The 16,852-nt window shown below is 41.1% G+C and overlaps 3 protein-coding genes across 3 annotated transcripts; 1 reads left to right on the top strand and 2 right to left on the bottom strand.

Moving 5' to 3' along the window:
• The first annotated feature begins 7,038 nt into the window (after positions 1-7,038).
• Positions 7,039-8,347, top strand: LOC137960291 (uncharacterized). The gene is made up of 3 exons (XM_068807864.1): positions 7,039-7,475; positions 7,790-7,908; positions 8,016-8,347. Exons 1-3 carry the CDS (start codon positions 7,107-7,109, stop codon positions 8,161-8,163), a joined length of 636 nt encoding a protein of 211 aa, XP_068663965.1. The 5' UTR covers positions 7,039-7,106; the 3' UTR covers positions 8,164-8,347.
• Positions 8,348-8,584: 237 nt separating this feature from the next.
• On the bottom strand, positions 8,585-12,987 carry LOC137959207 (UDP-galactose transporter 1). The gene is made up of 5 exons (XM_068806574.1): positions 12,518-12,987; positions 10,904-11,153; positions 10,330-10,537; positions 9,298-9,529; positions 8,585-8,927 (listed from the first exon to the last, which is right to left on the bottom strand). The coding sequence occupies exons 1-5, from the start codon at positions 12,626-12,628 to the stop codon at positions 8,703-8,705; spliced, it is 1,026 nt and encodes a 341-aa protein (XP_068662675.1). The 5' UTR covers positions 12,629-12,987; the 3' UTR covers positions 8,585-8,702.
• A 1,290-nt stretch (positions 12,988-14,277) lies between these two features.
• LOC137958705 (protein DETOXIFICATION 54-like) lies at positions 14,278-16,553 on the bottom strand. The gene is made up of 4 exons (XM_068805798.1): positions 16,501-16,553; positions 15,515-16,387; positions 14,630-15,222; positions 14,278-14,341 (listed from the first exon to the last, which is right to left on the bottom strand). The coding sequence occupies exons 2-4, from the start codon at positions 16,355-16,357 to the stop codon at positions 14,278-14,280; spliced, it is 1,500 nt and encodes a 499-aa protein (XP_068661899.1). The 5' UTR covers positions 16,358-16,387; positions 16,501-16,553.
• Positions 16,554-16,852: the final 299 nt, after the last annotated feature.

Below are 16,852 nucleotides of genomic sequence, written 5' to 3'. Positions count from 1 at the left end.
GTTGTTGTTTTTCAATAAAGATTACTTGTTTTTCAATAAGTATGACGACGGCATGTTTTTTTTTTTTTTTTTCTGGATTAGTAGTTTGTTTGGTTTGGAGTTTGCAGATGGATGTAGTGGATGAGGGTAGTAGTTGTCCCGTCCTCGGCCAGGCTTCTTCGCACCGATGCATAATTAAAATAACAGTTCGTTGAAGCCGACTCAGAAATCGGTCCACTGGTGTGTGAAATCTGCAAACCTTTGGATCCTGAATTGGAGAACCGTTACCACTGAAAAAAAATAGAAAAATGAAACCGCGTTTTTGGACGGAGCAACGAATTAAATCAAACATAGATTTGCATAAATAGGGGTTAAACAGTTAAGCCGGAGGGATAGCAGGTACAGATTTTACCTTTTTTTGAGCAATACATTATACAGGATCGCAGAATCTTACCAGAAAAGTATGAGAAAGCTTTTTTCTGACGGTAACCTGGACCTTGGATATTCAATCGAGTGGTCATATCCGTAGCCCAGAATTCTTCCTGGTCCCTCTCCCTTATCTCTTCAAATTTCGCGAAACAACTGACATTGGGACCCTTCCTGTTCGATGACAGATTGATAAATGCCCGTAACTGCTGAGCTTGGCCTTCATCTTTCCCTGCTGTTTGATACGGCAACATGGATCCTTCCCCTCACAGTTGTTATCTTCAACAGATTCAAAACCCAAATGAATGTACCCAACAAAGGTAATCGTATCCATCATTTCTCAAACACCTGTCGCTAGGTTCCACACCTCTACCAGATTCTGCCCATGGTCAGATCCAGGCACCTCATTGTCACCCTTTCATGCCTCTCCCCTGGCACCTCTTTCCTTATTTTAGCATCTCAGATAAAAATAACCAGTACATTTCGTATGCACCTTGCATCTCTCCTGTGACTCCTGGGTCCCAAATAGGGAGACCTGCTGCTGAGGATCCTTCTGTTCGCAAGGCTATCTCATGCAGCACCATTCTGCTCCTGGACCCTCACAAAAATTTGTGTCTGAATCTATGAATGAGCAAGAATTTACTCATAGAGGGAGCACAAATTTGGAATTTCAGAATGGAATTGGTTCCTCTGAACTTTCGCCTTCACTCTGTCATAGTAAGATTTGCAGGTTCAAATGTGATGGGGTGTCTCCAAATGTTAAGGATAACAGAAGTGTGATCTCTGCTTCCTCTTCCCATTCCAGTAGTTCAGGGTGTGAGGCCCTTGATCAACCCAAGGTAATCTCTCGGTTGTGTTTGTACCAACAAGAACCCCAAGGCAATACAGTGGTAGTGTTTCTACTAATAGAAACCATAAGAAAAAAAATGCAAACAGTTTTGCTGTTTCCCACGAGATATTAAAGGGGATAGGAAAGTGACTTTTTTATTGTTTTAATAGGAAATTGTAGATGAATTCTTTTGCAGGAAATATTATCTGAACCAAAGAAAAACTCAGATTCAACCTCTCAAACTGAGTATACTTCTAAGGATGTCAGCGGTGATGCAATCTCAAAGGACTGCTCTCCCCTCTCAATAAGATGAGGATTTTGTGTAAGTAGTTGCGGTCATACCCAGAATGATAGTGATCCGTGTGACATTCTACAACAGATCTATTGAGTCCCCTTTGTTTCTTTTAATCAGTCAATGTTCTTAATTTTTCTTTTGTTTCATGATTTCATCTCTTTCAAATATATCACAAAATACTAAAAGGCGCAAAAAATTCTAGCCAAAAGGTTGGGTCTGCAACAGTTATCATATCATGGCTGGAAATGGAGAGGTACAGTAGGAAGGGAGGTCCTCCCTTGCCTCCCTTCTTCTTCCCCAACGTCTTCTGCAAAACTTGCAAAAGACAACAAAGACTCGGTAGGCATTAGGGGTGGGCCTTTCCCTTCACCATCATCGCCTTGTCATCCGCAACGGCGTAGGGAAGGTCCTCTTCTGGCCCTTTGCCTTTCCTGTAATTAAAAAGAGAATTCAAAGGGAGAAGAGAAAGAATGACACTTGCAGAGAAGATGGGGAAGAAGGAAGGAACAACGAAGGGGGAGAAGGACAATTTCACTTTCACTTAGTTTGGCTTTGTATAATTCCTGAACAGCATGAACAATTTCATCAGTACTAGAGTAGGCTACACATATACAAGTACTGCTTTTGTGTTGCCAGCAGTTGCTGCTATGACTTTCTCAGCTGCAGCTCACAGAAAACTAGTTTCAGATCCAAATAACCTAGTTTCAGAAGCCCTTACAAGTTTCTCCAGCAGAAAATCCATAACTAGTTGGACTTCACCCGGCCTTCTCCTGAAATTATCGATGCTGAATGCATAAATTGTTACATACTTCACACCCACTTCATAGAAGAATTGGACTGACAGGAGAGCTCGGAAACCAACCCTGTGTCCTCTTAACTGTTTTCAGATTCCTAAAGCGAGCAAATCTTCGATTAACTACTTTCTCACACTTACAGGCTTGCAGCACTGTGTGAAGCAGATTGTCGGGCGTGAAGCTTGCGCACTCATTCTCTGTTATCTAACGGAACTCAAGGTATCATTGCAGATTTGACAGGCTTTTATTCTTTCGGCAAAAAATTTCTTTACTGGCATGGGAACCATGATGGAGTCCCACGGCGTTGGATCAGGCAAAATATCCAGAAACCCAGAGATATTCAGGTGGACAGTACCCTGCTTATGGAGCGAGAATGTGTCTGAAAAATAAGAAATGTTGGCATGAGAACTCTCACCTGGATTGGGTTGGTCGACTCAACAGATGGTAACAGAAGTCTCACAAGAGCCTAGCACGAATGCTCAGCATCAACAGGATGAAACTTTTTTCAGTGAAATGGAACAATATGGAACAGAACATCTCAGAAAACAAGACTTCCATATTTTGGGTTGAAAACAAGATGATTCCCGAATTCTCTCATCAGTTCTGTTACTACTGTTGGTTCTTCACTTACGAAGACTCATGTCCTTAATCCTTAATCCAAAAGGCTTCCGGAATGAATAAGATGTAATTTTCGAAGTAGCTATGGTTTCTCCCCGTCTTGTGAACAACCCAAAAAGGAAAAAGATAAAAACACTTAAATATTGAAGTTCTTATGACAATGATAATGGACATCGAGAGCATGGGAGAGTTCCTCGGCAATGGCAGCAATATGCGGGTGAGGCCGGCGATGGCAGCGATGGATGTCCATTATCATCCACAAACCCACAAACCATCGCCATTTAAGATTTCTTGGCCGGTAAAAGCAGGAAGATCAACCTCATCCATCGCAAAAAAAAACACCACTTTGCGTCAGTAGCCAGTCAGGAAGCCAAGCCTGGTAATTTCCACGCGAATCTGGGTAAAAGTTCCACATTTCCAATGTTGGGACGCAGTACAGGGCCCTTCAGTCCACTTCCAAAGAGTTTCCACAGTCTTTCGATGTAAAACAAAAACTATTCTCTGCAAGCTTTTGTTACTGTTGAGACTATCGTATACACAATAAATGGCAAACAGACAGACCGAATATGTACAGCTGGAACACGGAGGTGGTGTAGCCTTTTTCCCTGCTTGCATGAACAAAAGAATAAGGATGGTAGCTTCCGGTCATCAAAGAGGTAACTCTACTCACTCTTCTTCAAGTCCTCCCCGGCCGCCAAACTGCTGCTTTCCCTGCAGAAATGCCTCAGTTATTACCACAGAAAATCAAGAGCATCACCATTCCATTCATCAAGAAGTTAAGAACCAGTCACATTGTGCTGTGTTATTCCAAGAGATAAGATGACAAAAGAAAGTTGCACACCGAAAGAACATTCATAAATTTTAGTTGCAGCTACAGTGAGGAAAATAGCTTGAACATGTTCTTTATCAATACTACTAATTTCAGCATGTGACCCGCCACCTTCAAAATCCGTTGAAGAACTCCCACTCGTTTTATTGAGAATCTCCTAATGGTGCAGAAACCCAATAATAAACACCTTAAGATGAGATAGTCGAAGGGAGGACAAGATGATCCCACACTTCTCTCAATTACTTTGGCAAATAACTTCATGTCATAAACTTCCCTATCTGATCTCAATTATCAGTTTCAGAAGGAAGCCATCTCATATCCCCTCTGAATATACCAAACAAATATTACGAGTATCCAGCTTATACCACTACGTATCCAGGGACCAGGGAAGAATATTTAAGCAGTCACCTGTACAGTATGTCTCCTTAAACATGCTTGATCTTCATGAACAATGCCACTATTCTACATTTTCAAAAAGAAAACAATGCTAATAAATTGAGCACCTATGATTGGCATAAATTTCACAAGAACATGAAGAAGATCCAAATTAAACAGCGAAAAACTCAAAATACCATAATAAGAAAAGGTGCAATTTTCATCTTCCAAGCATAGGCAGATGAAATTACTTGTTACCAGTCAAAAAGAGAGAATCTAGCAAGGTGAACATTTTCTGAACAAGTTTAGATCCCTAAACAGTCTCAACAAAGGTTATCTTATAATGAAAATAGTTTGCAACAAGCTAATACTATTAATAGGATCAAATCCAAATAACACTTCAGAATTGAACTTCGGATCGAACTTTCACCCTGCAGAATGCCAAACATCCCTTTTCCTCTCTCTATATAAAGCTCTACTAACAGAATCCCCAACAAGAAAGCTTGTCTAAATCATATATCAGTGGCCTTCCATATCACGAATTTAGCTGAGATGAATTCTTTATGAGAACAACTTAATCTACAAGTCGTCAAAATCCAATATTCATCCAACATGACACCAACAAATAGGATCTCTGCTCAAATTACTCAACAAAAGCCCCTCTCTCCCATGGATAAAGTTTGAAAATGGGCCCGAGAGGCAATGTGAGCATCAATAGAGAACCATTTACTTGATCCAGAAGCATGTAGAACTCCATAAGTGTGCCATAATGAATAGAAATGCATAGATGTCTAAGAATTACAAATTTATAATCCACCATGATATGCCTTTGTAACTGAATCATATCTTAATTGGTTTGGACAAATTTAGGGTCATCAATGCATACTCCAGAATACCAAACTTATGAACAATATAAATACATAAAAATTGAATATAATACACATTTACAGACATTCAACTTGTTTCGACAAAGCTATCAAAATCAAATAGAAAGACATAATTAGCAAACATACTTTCAAATTTTAGGTTATCAATTATGTCAAGTTATCAACTCGTAAAAGAGAAGAAAAAGAAAACCATGAATCACTACCTTTTGCACTTCCAACAAATAAATGCATTTACATACGAGTAAACTGAGACGAATTAAGAACCCAAAAAACATAATTTTGTACGGTTTTTATAAAAGAGAGGCATTTCTATGGATCAACAAAGTGCAGAATCAAAACAAAATTGAACTTATAAACAGAAAGCATAAAGAAACTGTAAAATAGACTACCCAGAATCAGAATTTTGAGTAACTTTAGAGTAGTAGCGAGAGTAGAGGCCAGTCTCAGGTTTCGACCGCTTAGGCTTTTTGCGAAGACCGCAGATTTCCTGCACGATGGGTACGTGAACCAGAACTAGCTTCCACGCCAAAAACCAACCTGTACCCAGAAAAAAAGGAATTTAATTCAAATAAAAAATCAACCAAAAGTCATCAGATTCACAGAGAAACAAACCGAGCATCACTCGGGAAATTCGACGAAATTAAGACATCCCCAAAATGAAAAATAAATAAATTTCACGCACCCAAGAAAATAAAAGAGAAGACGAACACGAAGGCGATAACCGGACGAAGGAAGTAAATAGAAAGAAAATCCCAAAACGATCTGTCTGAAACAGCCATGGAAAGAAGAGAAAGAAATGGAGGACGAAAAATTCCTCTTTGAGGAAGAAGAAAAAGATTATAACAAAGTCCAAAGATTAGTACACTTTTACATCCGCCATTTCTATTAAGTTTCTGTACCCGTCACACGAGCAAATGCTTTCAGCCGTTGGATCTGAACAAGCACAGTATATCCCAATTTCGCGAGTTCCAGTAGCACGCGGCGATTGTTCGTCACTTCTTCTCCCTCCAAAAACCGTGTCAGAGATTTGGGCACGGTTTCCCACGAACCTTCGAAATCTGATGACCGCGCTCAGAAAAAAAAACACTCTCTCCCTACGACGCTCCACGAAGTATCAGTGGAAGAACTGAAAAAGAAATGGCAAAATTCGACAGAGGCTCTGACATTGTGAAAAGCAGCGAATTACTCGGAAGCAATTATTTGGAAGAGTACGTCCCCACCCCATTTCACGAGGACAGTTTCAGAACCTCTGAACACCGTCTTCATTTTCTTATGTAATGAGGAAGAGGCCACGATTCTTGATGATGAAATAGAGGATGCTTTCAACGCATAAAGCCAAGGACTTGCTATGGCTGTTGTTTACTGTATGATCCTCCCAAGATCACGAGCATGATTGCCACTGGGTTAAGATAACGGGGCTGCGCACATTTGGTACTATGAGAAGCTCACGAGAAATGAGAAAATTTAACAAAATAGTGCATCTGAATTCTGAACTTTTCGAAGTACTTTTAATGAGTTGCCCCTTTATTTGTATCCTAGCTGCCCTTTAGATGGACTGGCATTGTTCAACAAGTAAAGCTTCTTATAGATATCTGATTATAAGAGCTTTACAGATTGTCATTCCGGTTCACTGTAATTTTTTATGGTAGAAGCTGTACAGGTGCTCCTATTTATGAGACGAATCAATCTATTGAAGGCTAAAACATTGAGATTAGCACCGTATAAACAAGGTATCCACTTTCCAGGCAGCTATACAGGCCAAAGTTTCAAAAAGAGAAAACTCTGTAGTTTCCAGGAAGGGGGAAGACAGAAAAGTTTGATAAGATCATAAGGTTCGTAATAATACCCCCACCTTTTTTTTTTTTTTTTTTTTCTGGTAAAAAGAAGTCTGTGCATGGTTTAATGGGGATCGGTTTGGGATCCCCGTGACTCGGCTGTTCACTTCCATCATCTTTTTGTCTCTTCTTTCCCACCCTCTGCTTATAATATCAGAGCATCGTTTCATCTCTCCCTCCATTGACAAGGGCCAAAAGAAGCTGCTCCGTTCGGGAGAGAGAAGAGAGACCGTGGAAAAATGGTGGGCTCAGGCTACGATCAAGGAGGGTCGTTTTTCAGGCAGCTTAGCGGCAAGGACAGTTTGAACTCATCAAAAAGATGGAACAGGAAGAAAGGTCCAGAGAGGAGCTTAAGACAGATGGAAGGAGTTAACATGAGTGAGAATGGAATGGTGCTGAGGAAGCGAGTGATTGCAGTGATAGATCAGTCCTCTAGTGCAAAGCATGCCATGATGTGGGCCTTAACACATGTGGCTAACAAGGGTGATCTCCTCACACTGCTTCAGATCATCCCTCCTCACAAAGGCCAGAAGAAGCCTCTTTACACTGAATCTTCCCCTCATCTTGCAAACTCGCTCGGAACCCTTTGCAAGGCTTGTAGACCAGAGGTAATATCATCTCAATCCAAGTGTAAAATCCGCAGATAACAAACATCTGAGAACGTCAGACTGATTCTCCTTGTTCCTCTTCTTCAAGGATCCTCCGGGTCTCTTCATTTCTTCAGTATATTTGTCATTCTACCATTTTACTTCATGCTGGTTTTTTCAAGTTTTCCCTTTTCCTGGTAGACCCCCTGTGGCATTCCAGAAACTTGATGCTCTGTTCAATACTTCTATACTGCTTAAATTCTTTTCCCATTTTCTGATTTTTTATTTTTGGTCTTTCTGGATTTTCCTTTTTCCCAAATTTGGGTACCCACCAGGTGGAAGTTGAAGCTTTGGTGATACAAGGACCGAAGCTAGCGACAGTAATCAGCCAAGTGAAGAAGCTCGAAGCTTCCGTTTTGGTCTTGGGACAGAAGAAGTCATCTCCCCTGAATTGGTAAGAATTCGTCCATCGCCTCCTGATCTAGTGTTCTCTAACTCTTTCGTCTATTATAGACGTTAACAGTTGACCTGGCTTTCTTTGGGATCTGCTGGGATTTGCAGCTTGATCAGGAGCAAGAGTGAGGAATTTGTAGAGCTGTGTATCAGCCACGCAGAGTGCCTGACAATGGCTGTGAGAGAGCAGAGCGGAGGGCTGGGTGGGTACCTCGTCAGCACACAATGGCAGAAGAACTTCTGGCTTCTAGCCTAGAGAGACGAAGCAGAATTTTACGTAGTAAATAAATGACAACATAATGTAGAATGGCACTAACCCTTGTACACAGAGAATGATCTGCGCTGTAACAGTAAAGAAGATGATATTCTCTTATTATGTAACGTTATGTAATGTAAGTCTTTGAGTCATTTACTAATCTAGCAGCTAAATTAAAGCTTCAGAGATACTCTTGGCAATTCATATCTCACACACGTCAACAGATCTTTGAGATGGATAGGTCACGTCTGACGTGACTTTTTGTCTGAACCAGCGATCTTCCAGTCGAAAAAACAGGGATTGGCTTCAGTGCAATCAGATCAAGAGCCAGACAAAGCCTTTGGGTTACCTTACCTGTTACTACAGCAGACTGAAGAAATGCTTTTAAAATAATAACTGAATATGAGAGTGGATGCATGACTAAAAGGCTCAACCATTTCGTATAAATATATTGTTAAAAATTCGTTTTTGTAACACTGAAGCAAGATTAAATAAAAAGAGAGAGAGAGATATTAGAACCAGGAAGATTTCTTAAGAATCTAAGCCTTCTCTAATTTATCATTTACAAGCGGAAGCATCTCCATGAGGTTTCTGGGTGTACGAGGGGTTCGTGGAGTACGAGGGGTCCCTGGCTGCTGAGATAGCGAGTGTCTTACATATCCATAGAAGGTGCACCCTAGTAACGTAATTGCACATCCAACCGCATTCAACGCAGGAATTGGGTTTTTGAATATCAGCCACGAAACCATGACTGCGACCGCAACCTGTCACCACAACAACGGGCAAAATGAGGAGACCAGACCAAGAATTGCACTCTATGTGTGAAAACATGAAAAACCAGCCTAATCTGCCTCTAGCTTAAATAAACAGAAGAAAATATGAAGGCGAATGCCCATAACTTTTTTATCACATAAAAAATATTCACGTTAATTTCAGCATAGATTGATAAGGATAACTGTCATGATCATCAAAGCCTTTGTTCCAACTAATTTGGGACCACCTATATGAATCTTTCTCCTCCATTATTTTTTACTATTTGCTAGCCCAATAACAATGCAAAGGATATAAGCACCTCCACAACAATAGTAAACAAAGATGACGAGAATCCTCTGACAGGACTCTCTCCACATTTACCTTGAGATTGCCAGCAACATTAAATGTTACTGCAGTTGTTGAATGGATTACGTAGAAGATGGAGAAGTTGAGACAGAATGCCATGACTCCCGAGCCAAATATTAAGAACAGAGATGATCCAAGGGCCTGATGACTTTGAAACCACATCGTGACTCCAGCACCCTCAAGCAGGAGAGCTGGCACTGCCAGGATCATGGTTGCAAAAGGTGCCATGTAGTAGACAGTGTTTATGCTACAATAAGGCAAACAGAAATCTGCTCTCAATTGCTATGAATAGCTTTTGTATAATGACCAGTATCCAAGAAGAACAAACTAAAAAGCAACATTAAGACATCGTATAGAGAGAAGAGGTGTCAAATATTTTTCACTACAGCATAATCCTTAAAGAGCTATTGCACTGAGTGCTAAATATTAAAAAAAAATATGTAAAAGAGCGATAAACTAAGAGCAGATATGAAAGGGAAAACTTTATAGACAGAATTACACATGATAAGATGCATGCCCAAACTATGGAAATTACAGGAAAAAGATTTATTGAAGCAACTACTACAATAAGGGGATGATGCCCATCAGTTAGGTCAACTGTGGGGAATTTTTATCAATATGTTTTTTTTTATAAGTTTCAAAAACCAGAAAGATGTTTTAGAAAGAGCTATTTTCTTAGTCAATAACCAGTTGAGCTAGCTGTTTGAGAGACCATAATGCCACTAATCTGGCTTAAAAAGAAAAATCCAGAGCCCCTTCCAGAGATCAAACCTGTAGGTGCTTTCTTAACCCAGATTATGAATCTACAGTTGGTCAAATGATAAATCTACCCAGAAGATTTTAAACAAGTTCTTATGTAATCTTAGTACCATAAGAATCATCAATAAGAGGTTTCATTTGTGAAAGGAGATTTCAGATATCATTAATCACATTAAATACTTCAGACAGTTCATAAGACTATATTTCATGTATATTCCCACAGATATCCAGAAAACAAGAATATTTCCAGAAATGAATAACCAAAGATCTTAATGTAAAACTAACTACCTGTCAAATTTGTATCCATGAAGTAGAGACTCTGCAAGGATAGTCTTTGTAGATGTGGCCAAACAACCAAATAAGGCAGCACAGAATCCAAATACATTAAAACTAAGCTCTGTAACAGAAGTCAGCAAAATTCCACCCACTATGGGAACCAATGACAACCATATCCGCCAGTCAAAGTATTTCCTCCACACTAGCCACTGCAGGAAAACTGGTTGACAAAATCACAATCAGGAAACTCTTCACTAAGGAATAACTGAACATGCACTCCAGTCAACACCACAGACAAGTAGAGACACAAGGATTATGATAAAAGATATTCTAGCCTGCACCCTACAACCCTTTCCCCCAGTGAGACTTGAGTCTAAGACCTCCCAGTAAAAACCCCTATATGGTCATTGAGCCAAAACCGAATCCAGTATATATGATTTGATCAGCTGGCATTGTTTTATCCAATGAGTAAGCAGCCATGCCACATATCCAGTAGGAGCATTCAGATGGTGCACTGAAAGACGGTTAAGACCATAATGTGAAGCTTATAGTAACCATTACTTTCAAAGAAGAAACTTATACTAACCTGTGGTAGCAGGAGTAAATGATTTTATTGTCTGCATAAATGATACAGGAATATATCTCAGGCTAACATTTCCTAACACAATGTTGATACAGAACACAAAAGACATGGGAAATATCCGCCTCCATCTGTCCTCAGGATCAACCTCTATCAGAGGTTTAAGCTTCAATACTTTGATCACCACATATGCTCCAACAGCAGAGCAGACAAAGTGAACACAAGAGACTGTCAAAGGAAACTTGAAATCCAATTTCTGCACAAAAACATTCAGATAATTCACAAAAGATTTCCATACTAAGAAGGCTTCAAGTAAAGGACAAGAAGCTTAAAAATGCAAATCACCAAGCACCAATGAGAGAGAGAGGGAGAGAGAGAGAGAGAAGTGCATCATTCATGTTGTACTAGTAACTACATGGAGAAATCTATCAATGAGCACAGATTCAAGTGATGGTAGGATCTTCCACATCAATCTTCCGCCAGAAACAAAAAACTACGACAAAAAAGCCTATTTCCTTCCATTTTTAAAGGAGGGTGATCACATATAACAATACATGACCTTCTGAAACTGTATGTTCACTGAAGGATGAGGGATAATTTAACCTACCCCTGTTTTATGACTCCCATTTTTCATCAAACAAGCCATCTATTCAGATTCCTAAGGTTGCTGGTGAGAATGGGAAGTAACTAGGTGCAAGTGATACTTCTGAACAGTAAATAGGTACAACTGATGAATGTTCACACCAGAACCATCTACATGGATAAAGCATGCAATTAGGTGTAAAAAGTTCCTTTTTGTTAGATAATTTAGGAAAGTCTAGGTGGCATAAAAACATGTAACTCCTGTCACAGACAACATAGAACTATGAGCATTTGCACCTGCTAATTACTGAATCTAGTTTTAAAGTTTCATGTCACCGCCACAAAAGAAAAGGAATATAAGTGCTCAGAATGATAATGCGCCCATTAAGCAGAATTCCCATCTCGCAATGAGCAAGACAAGTTACAAGATGATCCAAACATAAATCAGAGGACAAAAAGCAGGTCGATTCACTACATAAACAGGACATAAACCCCTTTCAAGCAAGTAGCTTTGGATCTGTCTGGGTCAGTCACCGAAAAAGGAGATTTAATTTTGACAAAAGTACACCTTTTTGTACAAGTTTGTCTCTGAGATCCCAAGATCCAGTTCCAGCATGATTCAAATAATTTCCAGCAGTCAATCAAATTAACAACAACGCTTGAAAAAAACAAAGGAACTAAAAATAGCAAACGCACAAATACATAAATTTCCGAAAATTCTGAGGAAAATCCATAAGAAAGCCACAGCCACACAGTGATGTTTCCAATTTCTTCCCTCTCGCAAGCTACGATGTGCATTTCACTCGTATTGAACAACTTAAATCAGTCGATCAAGAAGGCAATGAAACACAAGACACTGAGAGATGCAACAACCAATCAAAAGAAAACTTATAATGGAGAACTCCCGCATAAAAATAAACTAAAAACAGTAATTAAGAAATTCCAGCAAGCACTAAACAGAAAAAAAATTAAAAAAGTATAGAACAAATCACGAATTTCGACTCAAAGAAATCACTCCAGACTAAACAGAAGAATTACCTGAAAGATCCATTTGTTCATAATAATGACAGTGACATTAAATGCCCACCACTGGAGAATTGCGAGAACGGACCGTATCACAGTCCACTGACAGCACCAATTCTCCTCCATCGGCCGATCTCCAACGAAAGCCGAAGGAGAAAAAAACAGCGAAGAAGAAAACGAAAAGAAAGGAAGAAAGAACCAATCAACACATGAAACCGTAGGAGAGAGCTTTTAAAGGCCGATTAAGAAAGAGAAGAGGGAATTAGGGTTCCGAAAGGGAGAGAGATTTCAGTGGGAAGAAGACTGTAACGGCGAGGGGAGAGTTTTCTTCCATGTGGCAGGGATGAAAGGCGGAAAACGTTGCTTGTGCATGTCCCAAATGACAAGTAATGCGTAGAAAAAGGGAATTTCCAAATCTCGGAAGTCGCATGGATACCACTGTCCTATCCAAGCGAGTAGGTTTAGGTTGGGATCACAGGAGGGAATGAAACCTAACCCATCTGCAGACGTAAATGGTGGCCGCGTTACTAATTTCCAATATTCTGTACGCTCATGTTTGCCGAAAAAACTTTCCACTATTAGTGACTCATGTTTTCCTCGAAATATTTTACTATGGAAGTAATTTTTTTGACATTAACCCTTAATTACACCAATTATGAACCAATTAATGCAATTAGGAGAGGGAGTAACTACTCCATACGATTTATAACGTCTAATGTACATAAAAACTTACGGAATAGCATAAAAAAATAGGTTAATTGAATTGAAGGAATCGTAGAAAGGTGTTAGAAGAAATTAAATAGGATTAATGGCACGTGAGACTCGAAAGCAGACCCACTTTGGCTTCTCAATTAATGAAGTGGGTTTTGGTTCCGAAGCGGCGTGATTTCGGAGTCTTCGAGGTGGTCTTCGCACGGCACTCGTCGTCTATGGATTTGGGCCAACGGCTAAAGCCGAAAGTAGCGTAGACGCAACACTGCTAGTCTGCTCACATGTCTTCACATCGCCACATCATTAGAAAATGTATAAAATATAAGGTAATAAAACATGCACATTGGAAAACTAAAATAAAATTATTTTTTTAATTAATATGTAAATTTAATATTTTTTATTATAAAAAAAGAAGGTAATAAAATATGTTTACCAACAAATAAAATTTTTAAAAACTAAATTAAATTAAATTAAATTATATTAAATAATAATATCTTAAATCTATAATGTAAGGAATTAATAGAATTAAAAAATTATATTTTTTATTCTATTAAATCAAAATTATGAAATGTTTTTAAAATAATCTTTAAAATTACAAAAAAAATGACATGGTTGATGACATGTCTAACAATGTGATGACGTGTCAAGTGCATTAATTGCTCTTGCTGAGTCAAAATTGGCTATTTTTGGCATTTAAGAAAAGAATTAGCTTTTCCTATGGTTTCATTTAAACTATGTCAAATCAACTCTGTTGTGAGTTATCAGTCGCGGTCTTTTAGCCAGAAAATGCTAAAATGAGCCTTATTAAGATCCACTTTCCCGCCTTAACTCCAAGCTCTTTCTTTCTCGTTTTTTCCTGCCTCTCAACACGTGTCCACCCTGGACCGTGACTTCCCCCCGCACCGGTCCCACTCTTCCACACGTGTGCCTCGAAGCTACGTGCTAGAAATCGACTTTTCGCGTCGTTTTCTTAGAGATTGGGAAATGGAAGTTCACTACAAATAAATGTTTTTCCTAATTCAATCCCGACCGTCCATGAGGGAAGAAGAAATGCGTGGGGACCATCACACCAAGTGGCCGCACCCTGGCCTGAATCGATCTAATTGCCTTGCCACATTCTCCGGCAATCTGCAATGATGATAGTGAAAGGCAAATGTGCGATACCGATACAGACAAAACCCGCTCCTATAAGTAACTAAAAAACAAAACAGAAACGCCGAGAAACCTCAACAACAGCACCTCCGTTTGCTAACTTTGATCGGGTCTTTCTCTCCCCTTGAAATCGAGGGAGGAAACACAACCCCAGCAGCTGCTGAGATACAGAGATACAGAGCAGAGATTCTATTTCGTCTTTTCGACTTTTTGTACTTTTTTACAACTTCCCTTGCTTTTTCGAGATTTCTTTCTGTTTTTTACCTCCTCGCATCAGCATCTTCCTCTCCTTCCACCACCAAAAATTTCCGCCTCTCTTCTTCTCCTTCTCCTTCCTCGACGTCGGATGGACCATCTCCGTAGGAGACAACATGACCTTCCATCTCCACCTCGGTCAGTCTTTTCGCCCGTCCCGCCTCCACTTCCCAGTCCGTGCCTACCAGGATAACGTACAGCACGGAGATGGCGCAGGTGATCTGCGCTGATAACAACCCGTACCACAGCCCTCCAAAACCGATTGCCAACCCGAAGGCCAGCCCCACTGCCACCGGAGTCCCCACACCGTAGAAGCAGGCTAAGTTGATACGGGCACCCACTGCGGGCCGTGCCGTGCCGCGAAGGACTCCGCACCCGGTCGTCTGCGGGCAGTTGCCCAGCTCGCACAACCCCATTATGGGCATCACCGCCGCCGCCAGCGCCACCACATCCTCGTCCTTTGTGAACAGTCGCGCCCAACGCTGCCGGAGGACGGCCGTCCAGATTACGTTTATGACGCCGATGACGAAGGCGCAGCCCAGCGCCACCATTGCTGCCAGCTTGGCTCTCTGCGGCTTCCCCGCGCCCAGCTCGTTCCCTACCTGATTCAGTACCACAACCAGTAGTTAATAAATAACAAACGCGCAAGAATGAAGACTTCAATATTCTTAATCCTGGTCTGACCAAGAATTTGTATTGGATAATAGATAATAATAAAAAAGGCACAAAAACTAGGAAGACGTCCTTCCTGCGGGAAACATTTAGTAGCAGACCATTGCTCTTCAGAACGAGACAATAGTGCAATAGCAGCTATCCTAACACTCCGGTAAATTAAATTGGTGTCGATCTGAAACGAATTGGAGTTGGGTAGAAAGAATAAAAACGGAAGATTACCCTGGTGGAGACACATGCGGCGAGGCCCATGGGCATGGTGTACATGAAGCTGGTGGTCTGTATCAAGATGGCGGTGGTGGCCACTGTGACTCGGGGGTTGGGCAGATAACCAGCCAGAACGGTCATGATCTCGTACCACCACCACTCCAGGCAGATACTGAAACAGCTGGGCAGGGCGAGCTCGAGTAATGGCCAAAGCTGTCTCGCAGCCGCGCGGCTCCATCCCTGCCACGATAGCTCGCAGACCCTAGAAATGTACAGGTAAACCAACAAAAACAGGGCCATGTTGATATTCGTCAACACGGCGGCCACGGCTACGCCTGGAACGCCGAGCTTCAACACGAACACCAGAAAGATGTTCAGTGGCACGTGAAGCAGGACGGCCGCCGCGGAGCAAAACATCATCGGCTTCGTGACGCCCTGCGACCGAAGGTAGACTCTCAGAGGCTGAAGGAACGAGTTGGTAATCAAATCGGGAAGGGAGTATAGACAGTAGGTGGCGGCCATTGCCGTGATTTGAGGATCCTGACCCAAGAAAATCATGATCGGGTCTAGATTTATCCAGAGGATGCCGATGGGTATACTGGCCATGAGAAGGATAACGATCGTTCGTTGGAAGGAAAGAGAAATAAGGTCCCAGTTTTTGGAGCCGAAGGCCTGGCTGCAGACGGGTTCAAGTCCCGCAGCGAGGCCGAAGAGAATAGAGTAACCGGTGATGTTTGTGAAACCGATAGACAGCGCGCCTCCAGCGAGCTCCAAGCTTCCGAGTCGACCCAAGCAGAGGACCGAGACGAGCGCTCGGATGTAGACAACGCAGTTCATGGAGGATATCGGAAGAGTCATGGACCAGAGTTCTTTCAGCTCCTCCACCGCCTGCCGTTAGCATGCCAAAAGAAGAAAAAGACTGAGACGGTCAGACTTCAAAAAAAGAGAGGCAAAGCAAGAAATGAAGAAAGTTAGCCTTCCTCGTATAATAAAGCTGCCACCTGAGAAACAGAAGGCGGCTTCGAAGCTAAATCGTGATTCTTGCTGCACTCCATTGAAGATGAGCTTCAGAAGCAGAAACAAAGAAACAGAACAAAATATGAAGCTTCGCACGTTATGAAACAAAAGAAACTTTTCTAACGAAAAATCCAATATGATTTCTTGTGATGTCCATTGGAAGGAGAAATCCGAGCTTAGTTCCTTCAATACGCTCCTCCCTGGAGAAAAGGAGAAGAAGGGTAAGTAGGGTTTTAGCCTTTTAAACGACGCAAAAAGTTAAAAAGGGGAGAGAGATAGGGAGAGGGAGCAGACGAAGGGTTTTAGAGAGAGCGGAAAGAGAGAGTCAACTAGAGG

Source organism: Aristolochia californica, unplaced genomic scaffold (assembly GCF_029961685.1).
Source record: "Aristolochia californica isolate CCGP_79_NKW_82.1479 unplaced genomic scaffold, dmAriCali1.0.hap1 SCAF_3, whole genome shotgun sequence".
NCBI lineage: Eukaryota > Viridiplantae > Streptophyta > Magnoliopsida > Piperales > Aristolochiaceae > Aristolochia > Aristolochia californica.
The sequence above is the reverse complement of the archived record's forward strand: the minus strand, read 5'-3'. Positions and strand labels throughout refer to the sequence as shown.

Excerpts from the sequence above, each read along its gene's own strand:
- LOC137960291 (XM_068807864.1), top strand. The coding sequence starts at position 7,107 with ATGGTGGGCTCAGGCTACGATCAAGGAGGGTCGTTTTTCAGGCAGCTT. Across the intron at positions 7,476-7,789 it reads GCAAGGCTTGTAGACCAGAG|GTGGAAGTTGAAGCTTTGGT; the intron begins GTAATATCATCT and ends GGTACCCACCAG. Across the intron at positions 7,909-8,015 it reads AAGTCATCTCCCCTGAATTG|CTTGATCAGGAGCAAGAGTG; the intron begins GTAAGAATTCGT and ends TGGGATTTGCAG.
- LOC137959207 (XM_068806574.1), bottom strand. The coding sequence starts at position 12,628 with ATGGAGGAGAATTGGTGCTGTCAGTGGACTGTGATACGGTCCGTTCTC. Across the intron at positions 10,538-10,903 it reads ATTTACTCCTGCTACCACAG|TTTTCCTGCAGTGGCTAGTG; the intron begins GTTAGTATAAGT and ends TTTGTCAACCAG. Across the intron at positions 8,928-9,297 it reads ATGTTGCTGGCAATCTCAAG|GTTGCGGTCGCAGTCATGGT; the intron begins GTAAATGTGGAG and ends TTGTGGTGACAG.
- LOC137958705 (XM_068805798.1), bottom strand. The coding sequence starts at position 16,357 with ATGACTCTTCCGATATCCTCCATGAACTGCGTTGTCTACATCCGAGCG. Across the intron at positions 15,223-15,514 it reads CCGCATGTGTCTCCACCAGG|GTAGGGAACGAGCTGGGCGC; the intron begins GTAATCTTCCGT and ends GTACTGAATCAG. Across the intron at positions 14,342-14,629 it reads GAAGATGCTGATGCGAGGAG|ATTGCCGGAGAATGTGGCAA; the intron begins GTAAAAAACAGA and ends TCATCATTGCAG.